General features: G+C 38.0%; 1 protein-coding gene across 2 annotated transcripts in view; it reads right to left on the minus strand.

Annotated features, from left to right (window-relative positions):
• Positions 1-203: 203 nt before the first annotated feature.
• Positions 204-19,894, minus strand: part of LOC134667258 (uncharacterized) — a 154,089-nt gene continuing 134,398 nt past the window's right edge. The window contains exons 2-6 of one of the 2 annotated variants that reach the window (XR_010098618.1): positions 8,188-8,384; positions 5,594-5,825; positions 3,561-3,638; positions 1,282-2,160; positions 204-1,207 (exon numbers count right to left, since the gene is read on the minus strand). Coding sequence is in view for 1 of the 2 variants with exons in the window: in XM_063524595.1 (XP_063380665.1) it covers positions 1,851-2,160; positions 3,561-3,638; positions 5,594-5,825; positions 8,188-8,384 (817 nt within the window). In the remaining variant the exon portion in view is untranslated. Of the gene's footprint in view, positions 2,161-3,560; positions 3,639-5,593; positions 5,826-8,187; positions 8,385-19,894 lie in introns of both variants that reach the window. The other variant, XM_063524595.1, reaches the window with a different exon arrangement.

Consider the following 19,894-nt stretch of genomic DNA (forward strand, 5'->3'; position numbering starts at 1 on the left):
CCCGCTTCGATTTACATTTAGAACGGAACAAATTTGTACGGAATTCACCCTTTAGTAACAACCACAGTTTTTGTTTACGTTTTAACTACGTATGCCGGAAAAACAAATGGCCTTTTATGCACGAGGCTTATCTCGTAAAGGAATTCCGAGTCGAATCTGATTGAAAATGTAATTGACATTTCCAATGATTAATTAAAATGCCGTTTCATTCACTAAAGATCTTTATTTATTTCTTATAATACAAATAACTTTATGTACAACATCCTAACGATACAATAATTATTTATTTATTACGTTACATTTTTTAACAGTAACAGTAGGTACAGTGATTGATTAAATAATAAAATTAATGGTACAGGTCAATACCTACTTAAAATAAATCTTTACTGGTATCTAGTAGCAATTTTGAGTCTTTTTTTCAAATTTAAAGAAATAAAGGCCTTCAAAAACCAAATAAAATAGAAATATTACATAATGTTTGGGATGATACATATTTTAAAACGAACTCATTGTCGCAACCAATAAAGTAACATATTGCTTTCGTCGATTAAGTAGAGAAAGTACGTAGGTAATACCGCGCTCAGGCGGGCTTAATACAAAAGATAACGATAACAAATGAATCAAAATATTTATACAAGGTTTATACAAGTTATGAAAAAAACTAGATATTTATAGTAGATAGATTATATCACGTCCTTGTGTACGGAACATCATATGATATGAGAGCATCGTGTTGTTGAAATGATTGATATTATTGTTTAAATTGAAGGAGTGAACATAATTATGTGGACTTACTAGAGGAGTAGAGTCGTCCCAAATGACTTAATTAAAGAAAACAGTATTAAGAAATAGGCCTTATTGTAGCAGGCCAGATTTTAGCATGCAACCGGGAAGGGCCAAAAATAGTAGAAAAAGATAAGATTACCTAAATCACATTAAAAAACAATATGTTACTCGTTTGGCTAAGTTAGTCGAGATCTGGATCATAAATTATTTGTTAATACATATTTACAATAAACGTAGGAAAACCATTGGCACGATTATAAAATAACACCGTATTCAATCTTGTACATTACAGCAAAGGATTTGGTTTAAATAATTAATTGATCTTTGTTTGAACAATTAGCTCTAATTATTTGTATCTATCATTTTATTTACACGGCACATGGTTTAAGGTTGATTTTTCAATCTCCAGGCAGGCAATATACTACCCTCCTAAGCTAAAAGGACGTACCTTCAATGAAAATTTAATGCAAATACCGCTTTTTAGCTTAGGAGGACAGAATGTAGTTCCTAGACTTGAGATAGAAAAATGATCCTTGAGGTAATAAATTTACCTTAATTAAACTAAACGGACATTCGTCGTACTTTTAAAATATTTACACAGAACTTATCTACATAAAGGTACGTGAAATCATTATACATAGGTAGAATGCAAACATGCAGACTTATCGGTGGAGGGGACTGTTTGTTCTATGCTATTAAAAACATCTATTATGTCAGATAGCTTATCATACTGTTTAATAGTCATAGTTTATATCATTATTATAAAATTTCCTCCAACTTTGATAAAATAACAAACACAAAATAAGTCTGGCAACGTTTACACTCTAAATATAGTCGGCCCAACTACGTTTCAAACGCAAAATGCATTCAAATGAAATAAATAATTGTTATTTCAAAATACAAAACTATTTCAAACTAGACGAAGCTTTCAAACGTAGTCTAGACTCTGATTTGCTTAAAATTACAAAACAGAAAATGTACACGGAGGTACAACAATCACTTTACGCTTTATGTCCACTTTTTCACATCGGAGCACACGCGACACGTACTAACAATGTGGTTCGTTATAAATGTGCCAATATATCGATTTCGGTCGGCGGTTGCATGTGCGACATATGCGTGTCGTTGAGAGCCGTCGATCCCGACACGGTGACGATGACCGGCTGCGCGTCCGTGTGCACTATCGTGACCAGATGTTCGTCGCGGTCTTTCTCTTGCTCGGTTTTGGGTAGTTCTAGGGCGTCTTCGGCGTACTTGAGGTCGTGAGGGGAGAGGGGAAGGACGTCAGTGGTGACGGGGGGGTCGGCGCGGGGCGCGCGGTACGAGGGCGGCCCGCTGTACTCGGAGCCGCACCACGCGGCACCAGTGGACCCTCTGCAAGGGAGAGAACCTAGTTAGTTAATGCATGGAATAGGTGAGCGTCTTGAGGATCCAGAATTCCACAATATTACCATTATCTGAGAGTTTTACTGTGAATATAATGGCTAAAAGGGCGAATGACATGCCATGCCGCGTTTGCGCTTTGAACAATTTTCATTGCTAACGACTTTTGCTTGCTTGCTATACAGTGAGTTTGAAGCCGTATCTTGATTTAATAATTTGTTTACAGTTTTGATTTTGTTTTGATACGAACTTGAAGATCGCTCACGCTGAATGGTGCACACAAAATGCTATCAAATTTCAAAATTATTTATTCCATGTGATTTACCTACACATACGAGTATGTATTCAAAACAATAAACATACAAGAATTACTCATAAACACAGCATAACATGAAAGTAGAAGTATGAAAGTCGTGCGTGAGATTGAGATGCGCAGCAATCACGAAGACGAAATATCAAAACCATAACAAATCGTCAAATCAGAATCGGCCTAATCGGAAAATAGAATTGTAAAGTTTACTGCTAAATAATGATTAACCATACCAAATCTTACATTAATTATATGCAGTAATGCTTTGCTTGCGTTGCGTTTACGACATAGATACATTCATTATAAGTATTATAACCTTAATTATGGATGCCTGATGGTTGTTTCAAAAAACAACTGAACGTATGACTCGTAAGTATTATTAGCAATATCGACTTGTTACTCGTAGTGCGGGCGTGTTATTAGGACCAAAAATTGTTTTTTTAATAGCCTAATTTGTGTCCCACTGCTGGGCAAAGGCCTCCCCCTTCTTCCGCCACTCGTCACGGTTTTGTGCATGTTCCCGCCAGTCGCTGCAAAAAGCGTCAAGGTCATCCCGCCATCTCTTTTTAGGGTTCCGTACCCAAAGGGTAAAACGGGACCCTATTACTAAGACTTCGCTGTCCGTCCGTCCGTCCGTCTGTCACCAGGCTGTATCTCACGAACCGTGATAGCTAGACAGTTGAAATTTTCACAGATGATGTATTTCTGTTGCCGCTATAACAACAAATACTAAAAACAGAATAAAATAAAGATTTAAATGGGGTTCCCATACAATTAACAAACGTGATTTTTGACCAAAGTTAAGCAACGTCGGGAGGGGTCAGTACTTGGATGGGTGACCGTTTTCTTTTTGCTTTTTTTGTTTTTTTTTGCATTATGGTACGGAACCCTTCGTGCGCGAGTCCGACTCGCACTTGCCCGGTTTTTTGGTCTACCTCTGCTCCGGCTAATCTGCGGTGTCCATTCAGTAGCCACTTTGGCCCACCGATCCGGGTGCATACGGCACCCGGACCAAATATATAGCAAATAACAAAGATGTTGGTTATAAATTGATTATGCATAGTACACTGCTGTGTTGTACCTGACTAGACTAGCTGAATTTGATCTGTACGTGGGGGGCGGCGACACCGCGGGCGCACTTCTGTCCAGGAGAAGCAACCTGAAACAATCGATCAATAATAAATAAACGTTTGTCACTTCTTCTTCTTCCTCGCGTTATCCCGGCATTTTGCCACGGCTCATGGGAGCCTGGGGTCCGCTTGACAACTAACCCCATGATTTGACGTAGGCACTAGTTTTTACGAAAGCGACTGTCATCTGACCTTCCAACCCAGAGGGTAAACTAGGCCTTATTGGGATTAGTCCGGTTTCCTCACGATGTTTTCCTTCACCGAAAAGCGACTGGTAAATATCAAATGATATTTCGTACATAAGATCCGAAAAACTCATTGGTACGAGCCAGGGTTTGAACCCGCGACCTCCAGATTGCAAGTCACACGCTCTTACCGCTAGGCCACCAGCGCTTTTTTACGTAAATAAAAGTTTGTCACATTATATTAAATACCTATCTGGGAGACCAATCTTTGTTCGAAAACATATAAAAACTAAAAAATGCGCGTTTTCCCAGAGGTAAGACTTAGCTAGATCGATTTATCACCCCCGAAAACCCCCATATAGAAAATTTCATCTAAATCGTTAGAGCCGTTTTTGAGATCCCCAAAATATATAGGTATATAAACAAGAATCGCTTGTTTAAAGGTATTAATATCTGGGTTACCGTGCTTTGCTCGGAAAACATATAAAAACTAAAAAATGCGCGTTTTCCCAGAGGTAAGACCTAGCTAGATCGATTTATCACCCCCGAAAACCCCCATATAGCAAATTTCATCGAAATCGTTAGAGCCGTTTCCGAGAGAGAGAGTTAATTAAGTGTAAGCATTCCTAAAATATTACTATAGTAATATGAACACAAGTAAAAAAAGAATAATAGTGCTTTTAAGACCATTTAGAAACTCATATTATTTGTGTAAAAATGTCCCATAATATTTATTATTAACCATTTTTTTACATAGGTACATTTTGCGTAGTAGCAAAGCATTTGGAAACCATTCCTGATTGGATCACTTTTGTACACTTTCATGATCATGAAGGTGGTTATTACTCTGGCGTCTTTACCGCATGCATCGCCATTGGAAAGACCGTTTAAATATTTCATACAATGAAAAAATAGCAGTGTTCCTTGTTTTTCGGGTATGAACGCCCCAAAAACGTTTTAATAAACACCACAGACTAAATAACTAAACATTTATGTATGAGCTCTGTCTGCAAGAGGCAACACTCCCCGCTGTGAGGTAGTTGCTTCACAATTCTACTGACTTAGCTCGACCTCAGCAACAGCGGGGTGTGCACTTTTTATTTTAGTGGTTAGCTTAAATGTAAGTCTTTTTATGTCTATTGTAACGAGGACGTGAATATAATGAAATAAGTAACTGAGCGGCCAAAAAGGGACGCTATTGCAGTATGGGGGTCTAAATAAAGGAGCAAATAGATATTACTTGAGATAGGCGAGGTGTTGCGATATTAGACATCTTTAGATTCACCATTGTCAAGGACCATAACCAATAAGGACGGGTCGCCATATTGAGTAGGTAGCGTACCTCGGAAGAAAACATTTTTTTTGTATTAAACTAAAGGTGGCCACTGACGACCCTTCCAACAGTCCAAATAGCGTGGCTGCAATCCAAAATCGGTGCGTGAATGTCAAAAACGTACAATGTTTAATATTAGGATGCCGTCCATTTGGATGAATCCATTGTAACGGCATCCATTTGGAAGGCTCGTCAGTGGCCTGCTTTAGATGGCGTTTGTTATTTAGCGGGCTGTAGGTTGTGTAGTCCATTCTGCAGGCGGGCGCTGCCACTAGAAGAGTTGTAGACGTTGTAGTTGTTAGGTAAACAGTAACGTTCGTGGTAAGCGTTTCCATATTAGGTATATGCAATACAAACACCGGTAAAATCTATTTATGCGGTTTGCGTAAGGTATACCGCAGGCTGGTGATTAGCTAAGAATATTAGCCTAAAATAAATAATCACAAAATTTTCTGACAAAATGTACCTGAGTCTATACTCTTGCATAGACGCCTGATACGTCGGCGGGGGCGGCCTATAATGGAACTCTGGATACAGCATGGCCGCGTACGGGTGGTGCGGTCGAGCGTAGCTCGGCGGTAACCTGGGCACGAGCCTTCTGCACGAGGTGCGGCGCAGCCCGAGCAGCGCACACGGCGCGTCGCGCGCGCCCAGCCGCCATGCTAGCCCCGCTGCCGTTACTAGCACGACTCCTATACCTGGAATGTATACAAATAGTAATGTTAGAGACATTGAAACAAATGTCATATATAATAAAGAAAAATTACCAAGGCCTCCAATGGCTGAGGCCTGATTTGAATCGGCGGGTTCAGCTTTCTCGGCTAACCCCGTAACCTCTATTAGGCTACCCGGTCAGTACCAACACTTAATTAATTAACTTAACAAAATAAATTAAATAATTAGAATTTAATTGTACATTGAGAGTAGATGGAGAATCGATCTCATGGATGCAACTTGGAGTGCTCTCCTATTTTGCCGGTGTTCGTAAAAAAACAGGTAGCTAATCTATTAGTGATTTTGAAAAATTTAAAAGAGAAATGTCAGGCACTTTAGAATAGTCATAAATATGAAAAAGAAGTAAACAGAAAAAGAGCATTGCATTTCGATTTTCTAACGTGATAAGCGTAAGTTATACCTACGAGCTAAAAAATAAAAGAAAATGCTTCCCTCACTTTGTTAAAATTGCCGTATCGCAATAATTACAAAATAATTTGACACAGAATAACAACTGCCGCAACTTTAGCAACTGTTCTTAATTGCTTTTGCTCATGCTCACGAGCAATATGTCTCTCCATGATCCCCAGTCGTACGGTGGGCGCGTTGTTTCACCATTGTGTATCTTAAGACAAGTGTTAAAGGCACTTTAGAGGTTAGGTAAGCGTGGGTGGGTGTACGTATAATATCCGCGGTAATCGGCGCGTCGCGCCGGATAGATGCGTGGAGTTCGCAACTGACTGACACGTACAAATTGCCCCGTCGACGCAACAATAGATCGCTTGCCTGTAACAACAACATCATTTGTCCCTAACGCTAATGAAAATCCAATTAATTCCGCTCCAAAACTCATTTGAAGTTTAATTGAAAACTTCGCCCGCTGTAGGGCGGACGCGACTTTGTGAATGATGTAATGAGATTTCGGCCAGACTTGTTATTGTCATATGCATGGCGAATACCCGATGAGCTTCCAGATTGTTTCACGGTTAATTACAGCCATTTGTTACGTTGCTGTAATGCCATTTGGGCGAATTTATGAATATTAGAACACGGGACGCGTCTCTGAAGTACGTAAAATTGTACCGTCACCCGGTTTGTCACCTACTTTCATTTTATTCGCCGCCCATCGGACCAGATAACTGGGTTTTAATCGCCGATAAAATAAAAAAAAGTCCAGTTCAGCTTAGTTAAGCGTGAAACGAGTTGCGAACTGTTAAATGATCAAAGACTGAGTATAAAGGGCTTTATTCTAATGGGCAATTTTATTTCGCCACAGTAAAGTTTTCGGTCGGCATCGGTTTCCTTATATCAGATCGAATTGAGGAAATGTGTAATACTGTCTTGGAATTTATACCTACTACTCTCTTCTCCTGCTATTCTCTGTAAGCATTTTACTGTCATTCACATGATGAGGCTCTATTTGCTGGTTAATAGAAACTGACGGAATTATTTATGTCCAATTTGCTAGGCGAGGTAATTCGATTAGAGACCTAAGCTTACTTTGCACCAACATGAATATAATAAACTAAGTGGTAGTATAAACGTCATATTTTCATAAAATTTGACACAACATGAAAGTGTAACTACATTCTCTTGCTTTTATTACACGAATGTAACGATTCATTGGCCACACCGCGCACATACGCAACGCACGACGGCGACCGGCATTCATTCTAAACAATATACGAGTATACAACGTCCACCCGCCGCAGCGTCTATTGTCGTAATATAGAAAAGATTACCTAATGAAAAGAAGAGCTATTTATGATTTTGATGCAGTCTAATACTGTTTGTATGATACGTTGTAGCCGCCTGTGACGCCACGGCACGCTGTCCGTCGCGGGTGGCGATTTAAGCAGAGATTAGGATTAGGGTTACGGCCTGGCCACGACATTGCGCGACTGGCTTCGGCTAAGGCCATAGGTGGGAACGAAAGATCTGTCCACATAGTGTAGTTTGTCCTAGTATAACAATATCTCACCTATCATTAGTAGTAGTAATGTGAGAGGTGCTTTAGGATGCGGCCTCAACGCGCCGAGTACAGCGCCGGCGGCGACCAAGCACGCGCCGACGACGCCGAGAAAGAGAACGCATAGCCGGAGAGGGGGACAGCACTACTAAAGTCTCTTTATAGCGTAGTTTGTCCTAGTGTAACAATATCTCACCTATCATTAGTAGTAGTAATGTGTGCGGTGCTTTAGGATGCGGCCTCAACGCGCCGAGTACAGCGCCGGCGGCGACCAAGCACGCGCCGACGACGCCGAGAATAGATAACGCATAGCCGGAGAGGAGGACAGCAATACTAGAGTCTCTTTATAGTGTAGTTGCCCTAGTGTAATATCTTACCTATCATTAATAGTAGTAATGTGAGCGGTGCTTTAGGATGCGGCCTCAACGCGCCGAGTACAGCGCCGGCGGCGACCAAGCACGCGCCGACGACGCCGAGAAAGAGAACGCATAGCCGGAGAGGGGGACGGCCGCAGCACGACTTGGGAGCGTTGCCTTCGCCTTCGGAACATGCGTACGCTGCGCCTCTGCCCGATCTGAAACAACAACAAAAACAAATGAATAAAAAGCTAAAGGTTGCCTATTTTGTTACCTTTACTGCAAAGTGTGAGGATTATAAAATGACAATTATATTATTAGCTAGCAGGTAGGCCCGGGCCTACCCGCAAGATATTAGGGGCGGCAGCAAGGCAGCAGTCTATATGTGGGAGCTGAGAAAAGGCGCGGCTAGTAGTTACTACATATAGGGCCTGGGGCCTAGGGCGTCCAACACTGTAAATCCGCCACCGGCCGCGCGAGCCTTGCTGGCTATGGGTAACATTCCATTTCCAACGACAGCTGCACTACTGTCAATTTTACTATGGAAATTGACAATGACAGCGACGCGTTCAGTACCCGTAGTGCAGCTGCGGTTAGAAATGGAATGTTACCATAATTTGTATGTAATATTTACAAACGACAATGTCTGATAAATTCACAAATATGAATATAGTGCGGCCCAAGCTTACAACTTTGTTAACTACCAAGTGGCCCTTGGCTGCTAAAAGGTTGCCGAACCGCTGGTCTACATTAAAGCTTCTAAGGCTGCTACGTAATTCTAACTATGCAAATAATTAGGCACGCCTTTATATTAATTTGGCCAAACATAGCGAAACAGTTTCATTATCATCAGTACAGTAAAAAAAAGTTTAAGTCGAGATTTTTAAGTGCAAAAGCTTTGTCAGCGGATTCGATTATTATAATTTTACGCTCGAATGGACGCCGTTAAACAAAGCCGTGGAGCAGAAAAGTGCAAAACGAAGAGGAAGTAGTGTAATTTGTGATCATAATAAACCCGATTCAGAGATTTACAGCTGCTGGGAAACGTAATTGAGGTCTCGCTTCGTTGACATTTAGTACATAATAAATACAAACATTTATTTATAGCATCATAGCTTTAAGCATTATGGCGCTGTGATAATTGGGACCCTTAGAGCTATCTTTAATCTAGATATTAATTAAGTATAAGTAGGTATACTTTTAATAATGCGTCATAACGGTATTAAAACCCACATTTAACTATTTCGTTTTGTGATGATTCATAATGAAATCCGAAATACTTCTACAGTTACATTTAATTCATTTATTATTCCACACGCTTGTTTACGTTTTGAACCATATACATACACTGCATTTAAAACGTATTAATGCAATGTATTCTACAGTTACAATGCTCGATTTCACTGCAACGTGTTTATTATATTACCAGTTCATCGCTCTCCAAATAACACATATTGATTGCGGCAACAAATAATAGCATTGAACCTGTGTTACTTACTAAGTATAGTCTGTTATCTTTAGGTATTTAAATAAAAGTAAACAAACAATTTGTACATTTTCGGGTAGTATAACATTTATTGGTTAACCGACCAATTAGAAAACCGTCTGGATCTGTCACTGAACGACCTGACTTTAACCTACATTATTTGATCTTGTTATTATGTTTTCATCTAACCTCAACTGGCCCAACGAGCCATTTGAGAGTAGATTTTGTTTACTTTTATTTAAATACCTAAAGGTACAGAACTGAACTTATTCAGGAACGTGATATTCAGGACCACTACGAGTATAATGCCAATTTGACTTTTAAAACCACTGCATGTCACATAAGATGCACTTCGCTCGAGTGAGCAACCGCGCACGTCCAATTTGTTTCATTAATTTTGATCAAACGCACATTTTCGAAAAAGGCTACAGTCATCCATTCGTAATTATGTTAATTACATCGATCATTACCGTCTACTTCGTTTGATTATTCAAATCAACAGTATTATTTGCCTTAACTTTGTTCAAAGCAGTTCAAACTCACGCTTTGTTCGCAAACAATCTGAAAATACGTTTTAATTGCTCACTTTAGTAAGCTCTTACATTTTCTTAATGTGTTTACCGAAAAAGAAGCTTTGCATTCTTAAAAACTAAGTGCATTTTTAAATGATTTAGAATTGAGACATGTTAAGATCTAAATCTTAGTATGCAGTGAAGATTCGCGCTAATAGGAGACGTAGGTACTAGGGATATTGCAGACAAATATATCGAAAATCCTGAATGCGGTTTGTTGGAAATAATAACCAAATATTCTTAATTAGAATTACTTAATGCCGGTCCCGTACCGAGCTAGATATTTGGTTTCTTAATGAAAATAATATCGCCGGTTATACAAACCGACTTCCGCCGGGGCCACGAATTGAATAGTTAAGGTGAAACAGAATCGCTTGACTAAATCGTTCTGCATTATGCATGGCGGAGGTGCCACTTTTAGTGGTGTCACATTCTAGGAATATTCCTGAATAAAGGGTTGAGGTTTATAAATATCCTACTTTAAATGTTCAACACCTGGAGATTATTATTTGCAATTTTAACATTATATTTAACCCAAGAAGGTAAGTTAGTAAAAAAAGGAACCTCTTATATTCTTAGATTATAAGAATTAGGGAATACTTTCACGGCAATAAATACTCGTGCAGCAACGAATTAAAATATCTTATAAAAGTTAATTGAAACAATAAGCTAACGCATAATATTTTTAATTTTAATAATTATTATTTTTTAATTATTATTTTTATATTTTTGCAAAAGGTATTTTGCAAAAATGCGTTTATTCAAATTAGGTACCTACATATCATATTTAAATATATCATGTAAAAATATCATATTTCCTTGCTATAATCTCACAAAAACATCGAGTACTTTCATCTTTATGACCAAAAAAAATACAAGAAAACATATTTAGTATATATAGGTAATGTGTTTTCTTGTAATTTCTTTATTTATTTTTAAATGTAACTTGTATGTGTTGTGTACCTATATTGATAATTGTGTGTGAAATAAACGTATTGAATTTTAATTAGATAACGTTTCCATATTGTTGTTTCTAAAGTTTCCCGTCTTAATTCGGCATGAGAAAGTCCCGGGACCAAAAATCTTCCCTCGGCACGTCTCTAGCCGTGTTTCCGCACGATATGAAGCTTACGTCTCGACTAAACGCCATTATACCAATGATGATTTGCTCCTGCAAGCCAGGAATTAGACGAGCATTCATGCAGTAACATAAAATGTAAAATTCACATTCACCCCATCAGCGTAACTACGAAGATAACGTGATTTCACTGATCATTGTTTACGACTAGATGGAGTGTATGAAACTAGCTATAAGCAAAAAGAATAGATAGTATAGAGGGGTCCTGTCATTGTCAATTTTGTAGTCACGGTACATTTACTGCCATCTATCGACACACGATTAAAACTTAAAATAAAATTGAAAATGTATAAATTAATCAAAATATGTTTACGGATAAATTATTTTTATTTTTTATTGTTCCATACTGACCCATGTTCTTTCACTGATATGTGTTAAAATTGTTGAATATCAAACGGTGTCGTCAACGCCATCTAGCCGACAATAGGCCAAAGGTATAAATTATAATGGCGCCATCTATTCGAGAATGACTTTTTCTCCACATCCGAGGCACGTTTTTTTCTTAGACTTTATTTATCTTATACGAAGTTATATATATCTCTGCTATAAGCAATTACAAATCTTTATCTATATCTGGTCAGATATCTATATATACAATATAATTTTTACCTAAGGCAAATAACAGCTTGGCAAAAAAGAGTAGAAATTAAAAAGTGGTAACACTGTAATGTCGTCCCGTTTTCCTATATAAATTGGTTTGATAGGGACGACACTACAGTGTCACCACTTTTTAATTTCATTTTTTTTTGCCAGACTGTAACCACCGCCTTCGAAAACTAAGTGATTACCCGGATGGTTATTAATTTGCTTATTTTTAGGTATGAATTACTTTTTGGCATAAATTTGGTGGGTAGGTATATAGAAATAATTTGTGCTTTTCAGTGGGTTGGTTTCTTGGTTCCCTTTAAAAAAATGAAATTAAGTTATTTTGGAATTGGAATTGATAAAGAGTTACAAGAGAGATTAGCGTGTAGAGCGATACCTAATCACATGCGCCTGTAGGAGCGCTATTCATATTATTAAAGATTTTTAGACTTCGAATATAGCCTTTTATAAAAAAACTTTGCTTTCAAATACGTCTCTCATGCTGCTTCTGAAACTCAGAATTGGTACATTTCCTGCGTCCATAGCTTGTTATAACATACCACGGATGAATGAGTCTTTATAATAAGGGATCTAGTGGGGTGTAGCCTGTGCGTAATTTGCTCTAAGGGTAAAACGATTTCATGTCAGGAAACATGAGACGAGTCTGCTTTTGGAATAATTTCTACGATATCAATGTTTCATTCCTGCATGCGACAAGCGACCGGCTCATGTAAAAGGATTTAAATATTACTACAAATGTTGCTAGTGTGTGTGTGTGTGTGCGTGTGCGCGCGTGTGTGTTGTTCTAATGACCACTTTTACCAAGTCGTATCCTGTGTGGTCTCTGTTTAATTTGTCTCTATTTGTTACTACCTTACTACCTACATAATTATATACCTAGTATGTATATGTATTATAGACTACATAAGGCTACGTAAATTTAGTTCAATCAATAGTTTCGGTACTGCTCTTTAGATACGTATTATGGATTATTATAGGTAGGTATGATAGATAGTTACACTTTTGTTACATCAATGCTCAATAGAGCCTGTAAGCACATTATTGTCCTTAGATAATTAATAATTAACTAAATCTCAAAATTGAGCCGCGGGAACAACTAAAAAATTACTTTCGTGAAACGAAATGATGAGAAGTTAAATTATTAACGCTGTTTTGCAATCCCTAATCCAAATTAGGCGCATTTCACAGTTACCCATTCACGGATAACCGTCTCAGAATCATAAATCACTAACTTACGCAACTATAATTATAATAACTTCAAATTATAAAAGCCATCGGGGAAATGTACAGAACTTGTTTCAAACCCAGAGTGCAACTTCACTGGGCCCGATGACGAGTCAAATTAAAAACAGAAGAGGCGAGAGAAATGAATGTTATTGTACTGAAGCAATTTATCAAAATGTCTGCCAGCTATTATGCCGGTCCGGTCCGCTCTATACTCAAAGGTATTATTCCCTTTGCCTATTAAGTTTACTGTACAAAAACATCCAATTTAAGCTGACCTCAAGATGCCTATACTATACAATATCTTACTAAGCTGGTTCACAGACTCAAAAAGAATAAAAACAAACTTCTCCAAAAAGAACATTTAATCGTATTGCTTTTAAAACTTGCGGTACCGATCTATTACACGAACTTGATGGGATTAATTTTATTTCTTATGACACTCCGTCTTCATTTCATGACTCAACTAAGCCAAGGTATACATAATAAAAGTTGGCTATTGCTGCCGGCTATTGGGATCTTTTATTAAAACTTTGCTTTCAAAATGAATCAATAGTTATATAATCTTTCGTGACCGGGATAAAAGTTCAGATGCGCGCTTTGTTTCTAGTGTGTGCTCAGATACCGACCATTAAGTATTAACATTATAAGAACCCTCTTCCTTTAGGGTCGGATGATAGGGTCGATAAACTCATGTGCATTCAACCGAACTACCCAACTACGGCGCTTTATATATGCATAGGTGATTTAGAGCACAAACATTCATTCAATCTCAATGTAGCTTAAATCCATTTAGATTCAGCGCGAGCTTTGCATAATCTAAAATATGAAACGGTATGTGCCAGTTTTGGTAACAGTCTCGTCAAATATGGCTGAAACTTTTAGAAGCCGACCCTAAAATAAGCCTGCAGGTCGTCGCCAAAAGGAGGAAGAAAAATGTAGACTGAGTGAGCAAAACTGTCTAAAACACAGGAAAGCCATTAGCGCTGGCATACTGTGTACTTTAGCAGTACTGAATCTGCAACTACATTTTATTTAAATTAAATGCACCATTTTAAACTTACGTTGATATTGGTTATGTGCATAATAGGCGAGGCGATTCATATGTCAATATGCGCGCGTACCTGTTGTGCAATTTGGTAGACTTTTGCCACCCAAGCTCCTTAAGGAGATCGTTAAAAATAGGAGACACCTCTACTTCTACCTATAGCGATATCCCGGCCTTTGCCAGGGTCCGCTTTCCTACTTGCTTTCCTCCACTTTGCGCGATCCTGGTCGCTCGCTTCCCGGTCCATCGCTTTTTTGCTCTGCCTTGGGGTCGGGGGCCGGAATATAGAATAGGATAGAATATAAAATAGGAGACACTAACTAAAATTATTGCGCTAATGTCCGTCTCCTTTTCAGCTCCATGTAATATGGGCATTACCGTTCCAGGATTAACGGCTTCATCCTCCAAACAGCCGTGCAATCCTAATATCAAACACGAGTAAACTAGAAGGATACGATCACTTCCGATACTAGCCATCTCGGCAGACTCGTATCGCGTGGATGATGCCATTACGGGCCATAAACCGGCGAGTGAGCTGTCCCTCGCTTATCGCATCGGCTGCCAGATGTTGCCGTACGGGCGCTAATTTGTGGGGGATATATATATGTTTTAAAAGTGTTAAAAGTACTGTACTTTTATGTAGAATAACTTCAAATGGAATTTACATCAAAACTGAATTTAATTATGGGATGTATTTGTGCAAAGCGCGTGACGTGACTGCTGGGCTACATTTCCATATACATACTTAACATAATTTGCAATATAAATAAATGCCATAAACAGTGACGTTACGTTCAGAACTCAAACTTACAAAATAAATGTTAGACCAAGAAAAGTCTGCAGAGATTTTGAAAGCACACGCAGTGCCAGTGTTATTTATACGCCATAATTTCATAGAAGTCTGACGTTTAAAATAATACTTGCACTGCGTGTGCTGTCAAAATCTCTGCAGGCTTTTCTTGGTTTAACTCCACCAAATCATATGCAAAATCTCCTTAAATAACACGAGAAACTACTTAGGCAAAACAGTAAATCCAGAGCAATGATTCCACTGAAACTCTAAGTAACATCGTAACGTCTTGAAGGTTTACATAAACCTTGTTGAAGTCAGTGTAGTATAAGTGCTCGAGTTTGGAGGTCCGACCACAAGTCACGCCTCGTCGACAGAAGGCTTTAATGTAGATGAACCTTGTCGTGTACTTAAGCTTGCGACACGTTTAGGATTTAGACATTAAAGCCCCCGTTGTGCTTGCAAGCATTTTAACCACATTTACTTGAGTGATTAAGAAGGAACTTTACTTACCTAATGTTTTTAGTATAGGTAGGTTATTGTTTCTATTTATATATGTATTTACGTACTGTCCAAGTCTATTTCTTCGGCATTTCTTGAACCTGTTACGATTTTATTTGCGAGATGAGATTAATCTAAAATCTCAGCAGTCATATGTATATGTATAGGCATATTTATTTCAGTATTATGTTTGTATGTGTGTGTATATATGTTAACCAACCGTTTTGTATTCGATTATTACTTTTCGTCAGAGTATGCTACAATATTGTTCACTACAATAAGTATAAAAACAAATCATTTAAGTTTGATCAATATCGAGTATATCGACGAAGAAGTAAGTACTTATATACGGCCCACATATAAATACACTTCAGCATCTCATAGGCAGGTATTATATTAGGCCTCAAGGAGCATAGCTCGCATCATAAACGCTTGTCAGCCACCCCTCAAGCATCGAGTGTAGTCTGTAGCGCATATTAAACCCACATAACATCTCGAGTGGTGTGCTGCGGAGCGTGAAATTTATGTCGTTAATAAGCACTGGGAGGGTTAATTAGCTGATTTATGTAGGCTATATTGCCCGCGCGTGCCATTATGACCCCTGCCATTGACAGTTTAATGGGCTCTCCGTCTAAGGCTCGTCAACGCGGGGTGATGAAACGTTTTGATTATGGTGATGCTAGTGTGACGAATCCGGAATGATGCTAAGGGTTAAGGGCCGACACAAAATGGAGTTAGCGGTATATGATGTGCCGTGTGAACATTCTGACAAGGTTCTGACCATGAGGGATATAATGCGAACGCAATAAAAACTATGCTTAATTGCTCAAGTTCATTTGCTATGTAAAGTTTTGAAAAGGACATTGCTATAATTTTATTATTGAGTTTTAGTATTTATTTATATAAGTTAGTGTTTGACAATATCTTCTTTGTTTTGCGCATTATTTATGTGTATTTATAAACATGAGATATTTACCTTATACACTTTTGAAGACGCCTATCTAAATGAAAACAAAAAAAAATATGCTAATAAAGATCACATTTTTCACATGTGTAAGATACACGTTGTATCATCAGTGGTGGGGTAGTTTTACAACCTTATAACAACCGTTAATGACTTTAGGTACCTACCGTAAACAACACTGGAATTACGGTAAAGAATGGAATCACTACTATCCGTTGTTATACGTTCTTAACACTCGTTAATTTGTTACAGTAACATGTTATCTATATCTTCCAAATGACAGCGGTTCTGTAGTTTCTTCCAGCACGTTATCTCTGTTAGAAGCGACGATGGGGGCCTATTACGATGTCTATCAGTGCCTGTCGAAGCGATGTGTTCGCGGAAGCGGCAACGCGCCCGGACACATGTTGCCGAAATTAGACACAATATATTTTTCTCAAACATGCAATGAAATATTGATGTTATGTTCCTTATAATAGGCTGCGAAGTATGACGTTTCAGGTGCGGCTAGGACAAAAGGTCGTTAATGGAATTTCATACACATCTTGCAGGCCTAGGCCGGCAAAGTCCTCTTTTTTAATTTTCATTTCACAGATATTTGTGACACAGCATCGTGGCATTCATCCATTAAAAAAAACTAGAGGCAGTATTTGCTTTATGGTTCGTAATGACACTCTGCCACTACGCCTATAAAAAAAAAACAAAAAACAATGTTTGCTATAATTTGCAGTTTTATTTGTATAAAATCAACATGAACTTAATAAATAATACATTCTATAATTTTATAAATTTAACTACACAAATAAAAACATTTAAAATATTTCATCTAAACGTTAGCGGTAAAAAGGTCTACTCAAACACGCGTAGTTATATTTTTTAAATTGTTATGGAGGTAAAGTTGAAAAATATTCATTCTGTTTTATTGGATTTATGGTGCGTTGTTGATTTTTTGACTTTAATATGAGTTCCGACGAAATAATGAAATTAATATTAATTGTAATCGTAGGTGTTGGAATTGGCAGCGTAAGCAGAATTGATTTTAAATAACTTGCTGCCTCTGCCGCCAAGTCAAAGACGAAGTATGTATAATGGTTGCTTATGGCAATTTTATTATTTGAAAAACTAAGAAAAATGGCTTACAGTTTATTAGAAACAGTTTTGTGGCATATTTTAAATGAATGTAACTACAAATTCGTCAACACTGTAGAAATTATACTTATTTACTCCATACATAAAGCAACGATGTATGTGAAACATGATATCAGCATGAAAGACTATGTAAACTTATGTGACGAAAACGACAGTCAGACGGATACAAGGTGAAAAAATCAAAGATACATGAAAATATACGGGTAGTAAAAATACACGACTCGTGTAAAACATACGCGTGATAAAGATATAGGTACGTGTTGATTATATTTTGGGTGTAGTTTACTTTTAGTTTTTTCTATAAATAAAACTTGGGTTTCGTGGATTTTTTATTTTATTTATTTCATTGCATGTTTGAGAAAAGCACTATACATACCTCGGCGGGAAATGGGGTTGCCCGCGCTCAGACCTATCCGGCCTCGCTTCGCTCGGCCGTCTATATGTCTTCGGCCGGCAACCCCTTTTGTCCCGGCCTCTGTAGTAATGTACTATTCTTCTGCTTAATTACATAGTATTTATTTAATCGTATGGCTACAAACTGGTCGCTTAATAATTAATTGCTTATTGAATAGGTACTATAGTTTAACATCTAGTTTCTTCACCCATTGGGTTGCGTTCACATCAGGGCGCATTACATAGTAGCTACTGGAATTCTAGTAAAAATGTTCAAAAAATAAGAGAATAGTTACAAAGTAACGTAAACCAAATCTTCGATAAATTGCGCTCTACGTAAGAGAAAGAACATCTTATACTATTGATGTAGGTTCCTGCAAAAAAGCTCTTCTTAATAAGGCAAGATGGGGTAAGACTATCACCGGGGTAAGACTATCACTTGTATGAAATCCTCATACTTATTGTATGTCTTGCCCCGATCAAAATAAACTCTATGTTAGTCTCGCCCCACCTTACCTTACTTAGTAGGATTTTTCATAACAACTACAGTATTTTATAAGGTACCTACAGTTTAATACAGCTATAAAATCAACAGCAAGAGAAAATAAGCTATAAAAATTGCAATATCCGCTTTCATTTATACGCCACAAATTAAACCTATGTTTAGTAGGTACTTAATTGTTACCTAGATCAGTACCAATCAGTACTAACTCATTAGGTGAATCGTGAAGTACAGTCACCACACGGGATTGTAGTCATTTAGGCTTCTTGCTAAACTGGAAATTCTATATCTTAAGTATTGAACAACCAATTTAGCTAGGATCCTAAATGGCGCAATAATCGCGGAGTGTGATGGTACATTGAGATAATTATCGCTTTCCGACTGAAATCTAACTAAAATTCACTTTATGAAGCATCAAGTGTTAGGTAATAACTAATGATAATCCGCGTTAGCCTATTTCCCTCACATTTATGCCTAGAGTTCCTTTGTGCGTCCCGAACGGCCGGTAATTCCCGCCGATCCTTTCACGTACCATTTCAACGAAGACTACGGCTTTAACGGCAACGGCCTTCCTAATGAAAGGCTGTTCTAGTCGGATATTCCTATTACCCGTGTCGAGGCGAGTCTACATTGAGGTGTAATTTGACTGTTACAAGTATAAGGGAGATCTGTTATATATGTATCTATAAATATCTAACCGCATCTACTTATTATATGATTCTATGCATACAGGTTGCCTGCCTAAATCCCGTACGAAGCGGCATAAAAGCTGGTGTAAAATGTATGTACAGTCGCCATTAGATATATCGGAGCGGCCAAGGTGTTCACAATATCTGAACACGCACTCTACTAACGCCTTGACAATAAAGGCGTGCTCAGATATTTGTACAAAGTATCTGCAATAATTGACATTTAAATAGTTGAAGATTAATTACCATTATATCACTTATCTTTTATCACAGTAAAGCAATTTACTATGTATTGAAGATATGAAATCTTTTATGCCCAAAACATTGTAACGTCACAACGCTTATAAAACTGAGCGTCTCCCGCGAAAATCATAAATCGAACATTCATCTTAATCAATTCAATTTACAAGAGCAATAGAGAGACAGATAAAGGTATTTAGATTTTCGCGGTAGGCCTTCCGCCTAAACCTCGATGACAGTGCTTAGCAAGCGTTTGGAATGACGCCTAGCTCAGTGCGAACGACATCTTCAATGGCGGAGCTCTGTGGCTGACTGTGCAATCAGTTTTACCGTAACCATTGATTCATGATTACTTGCCAGTGGAGCTAAAAATAAATGCTCAGAGTTCTAATTAACCCACTTTCAAACAAGATTCTATTTCAACTC

This window comes from Cydia fagiglandana, chromosome 9, assembly GCF_963556715.1.
Source record: "Cydia fagiglandana chromosome 9, ilCydFagi1.1, whole genome shotgun sequence".
Lineage (NCBI taxonomy): Eukaryota > Metazoa > Arthropoda > Insecta > Lepidoptera > Tortricidae > Cydia > Cydia fagiglandana.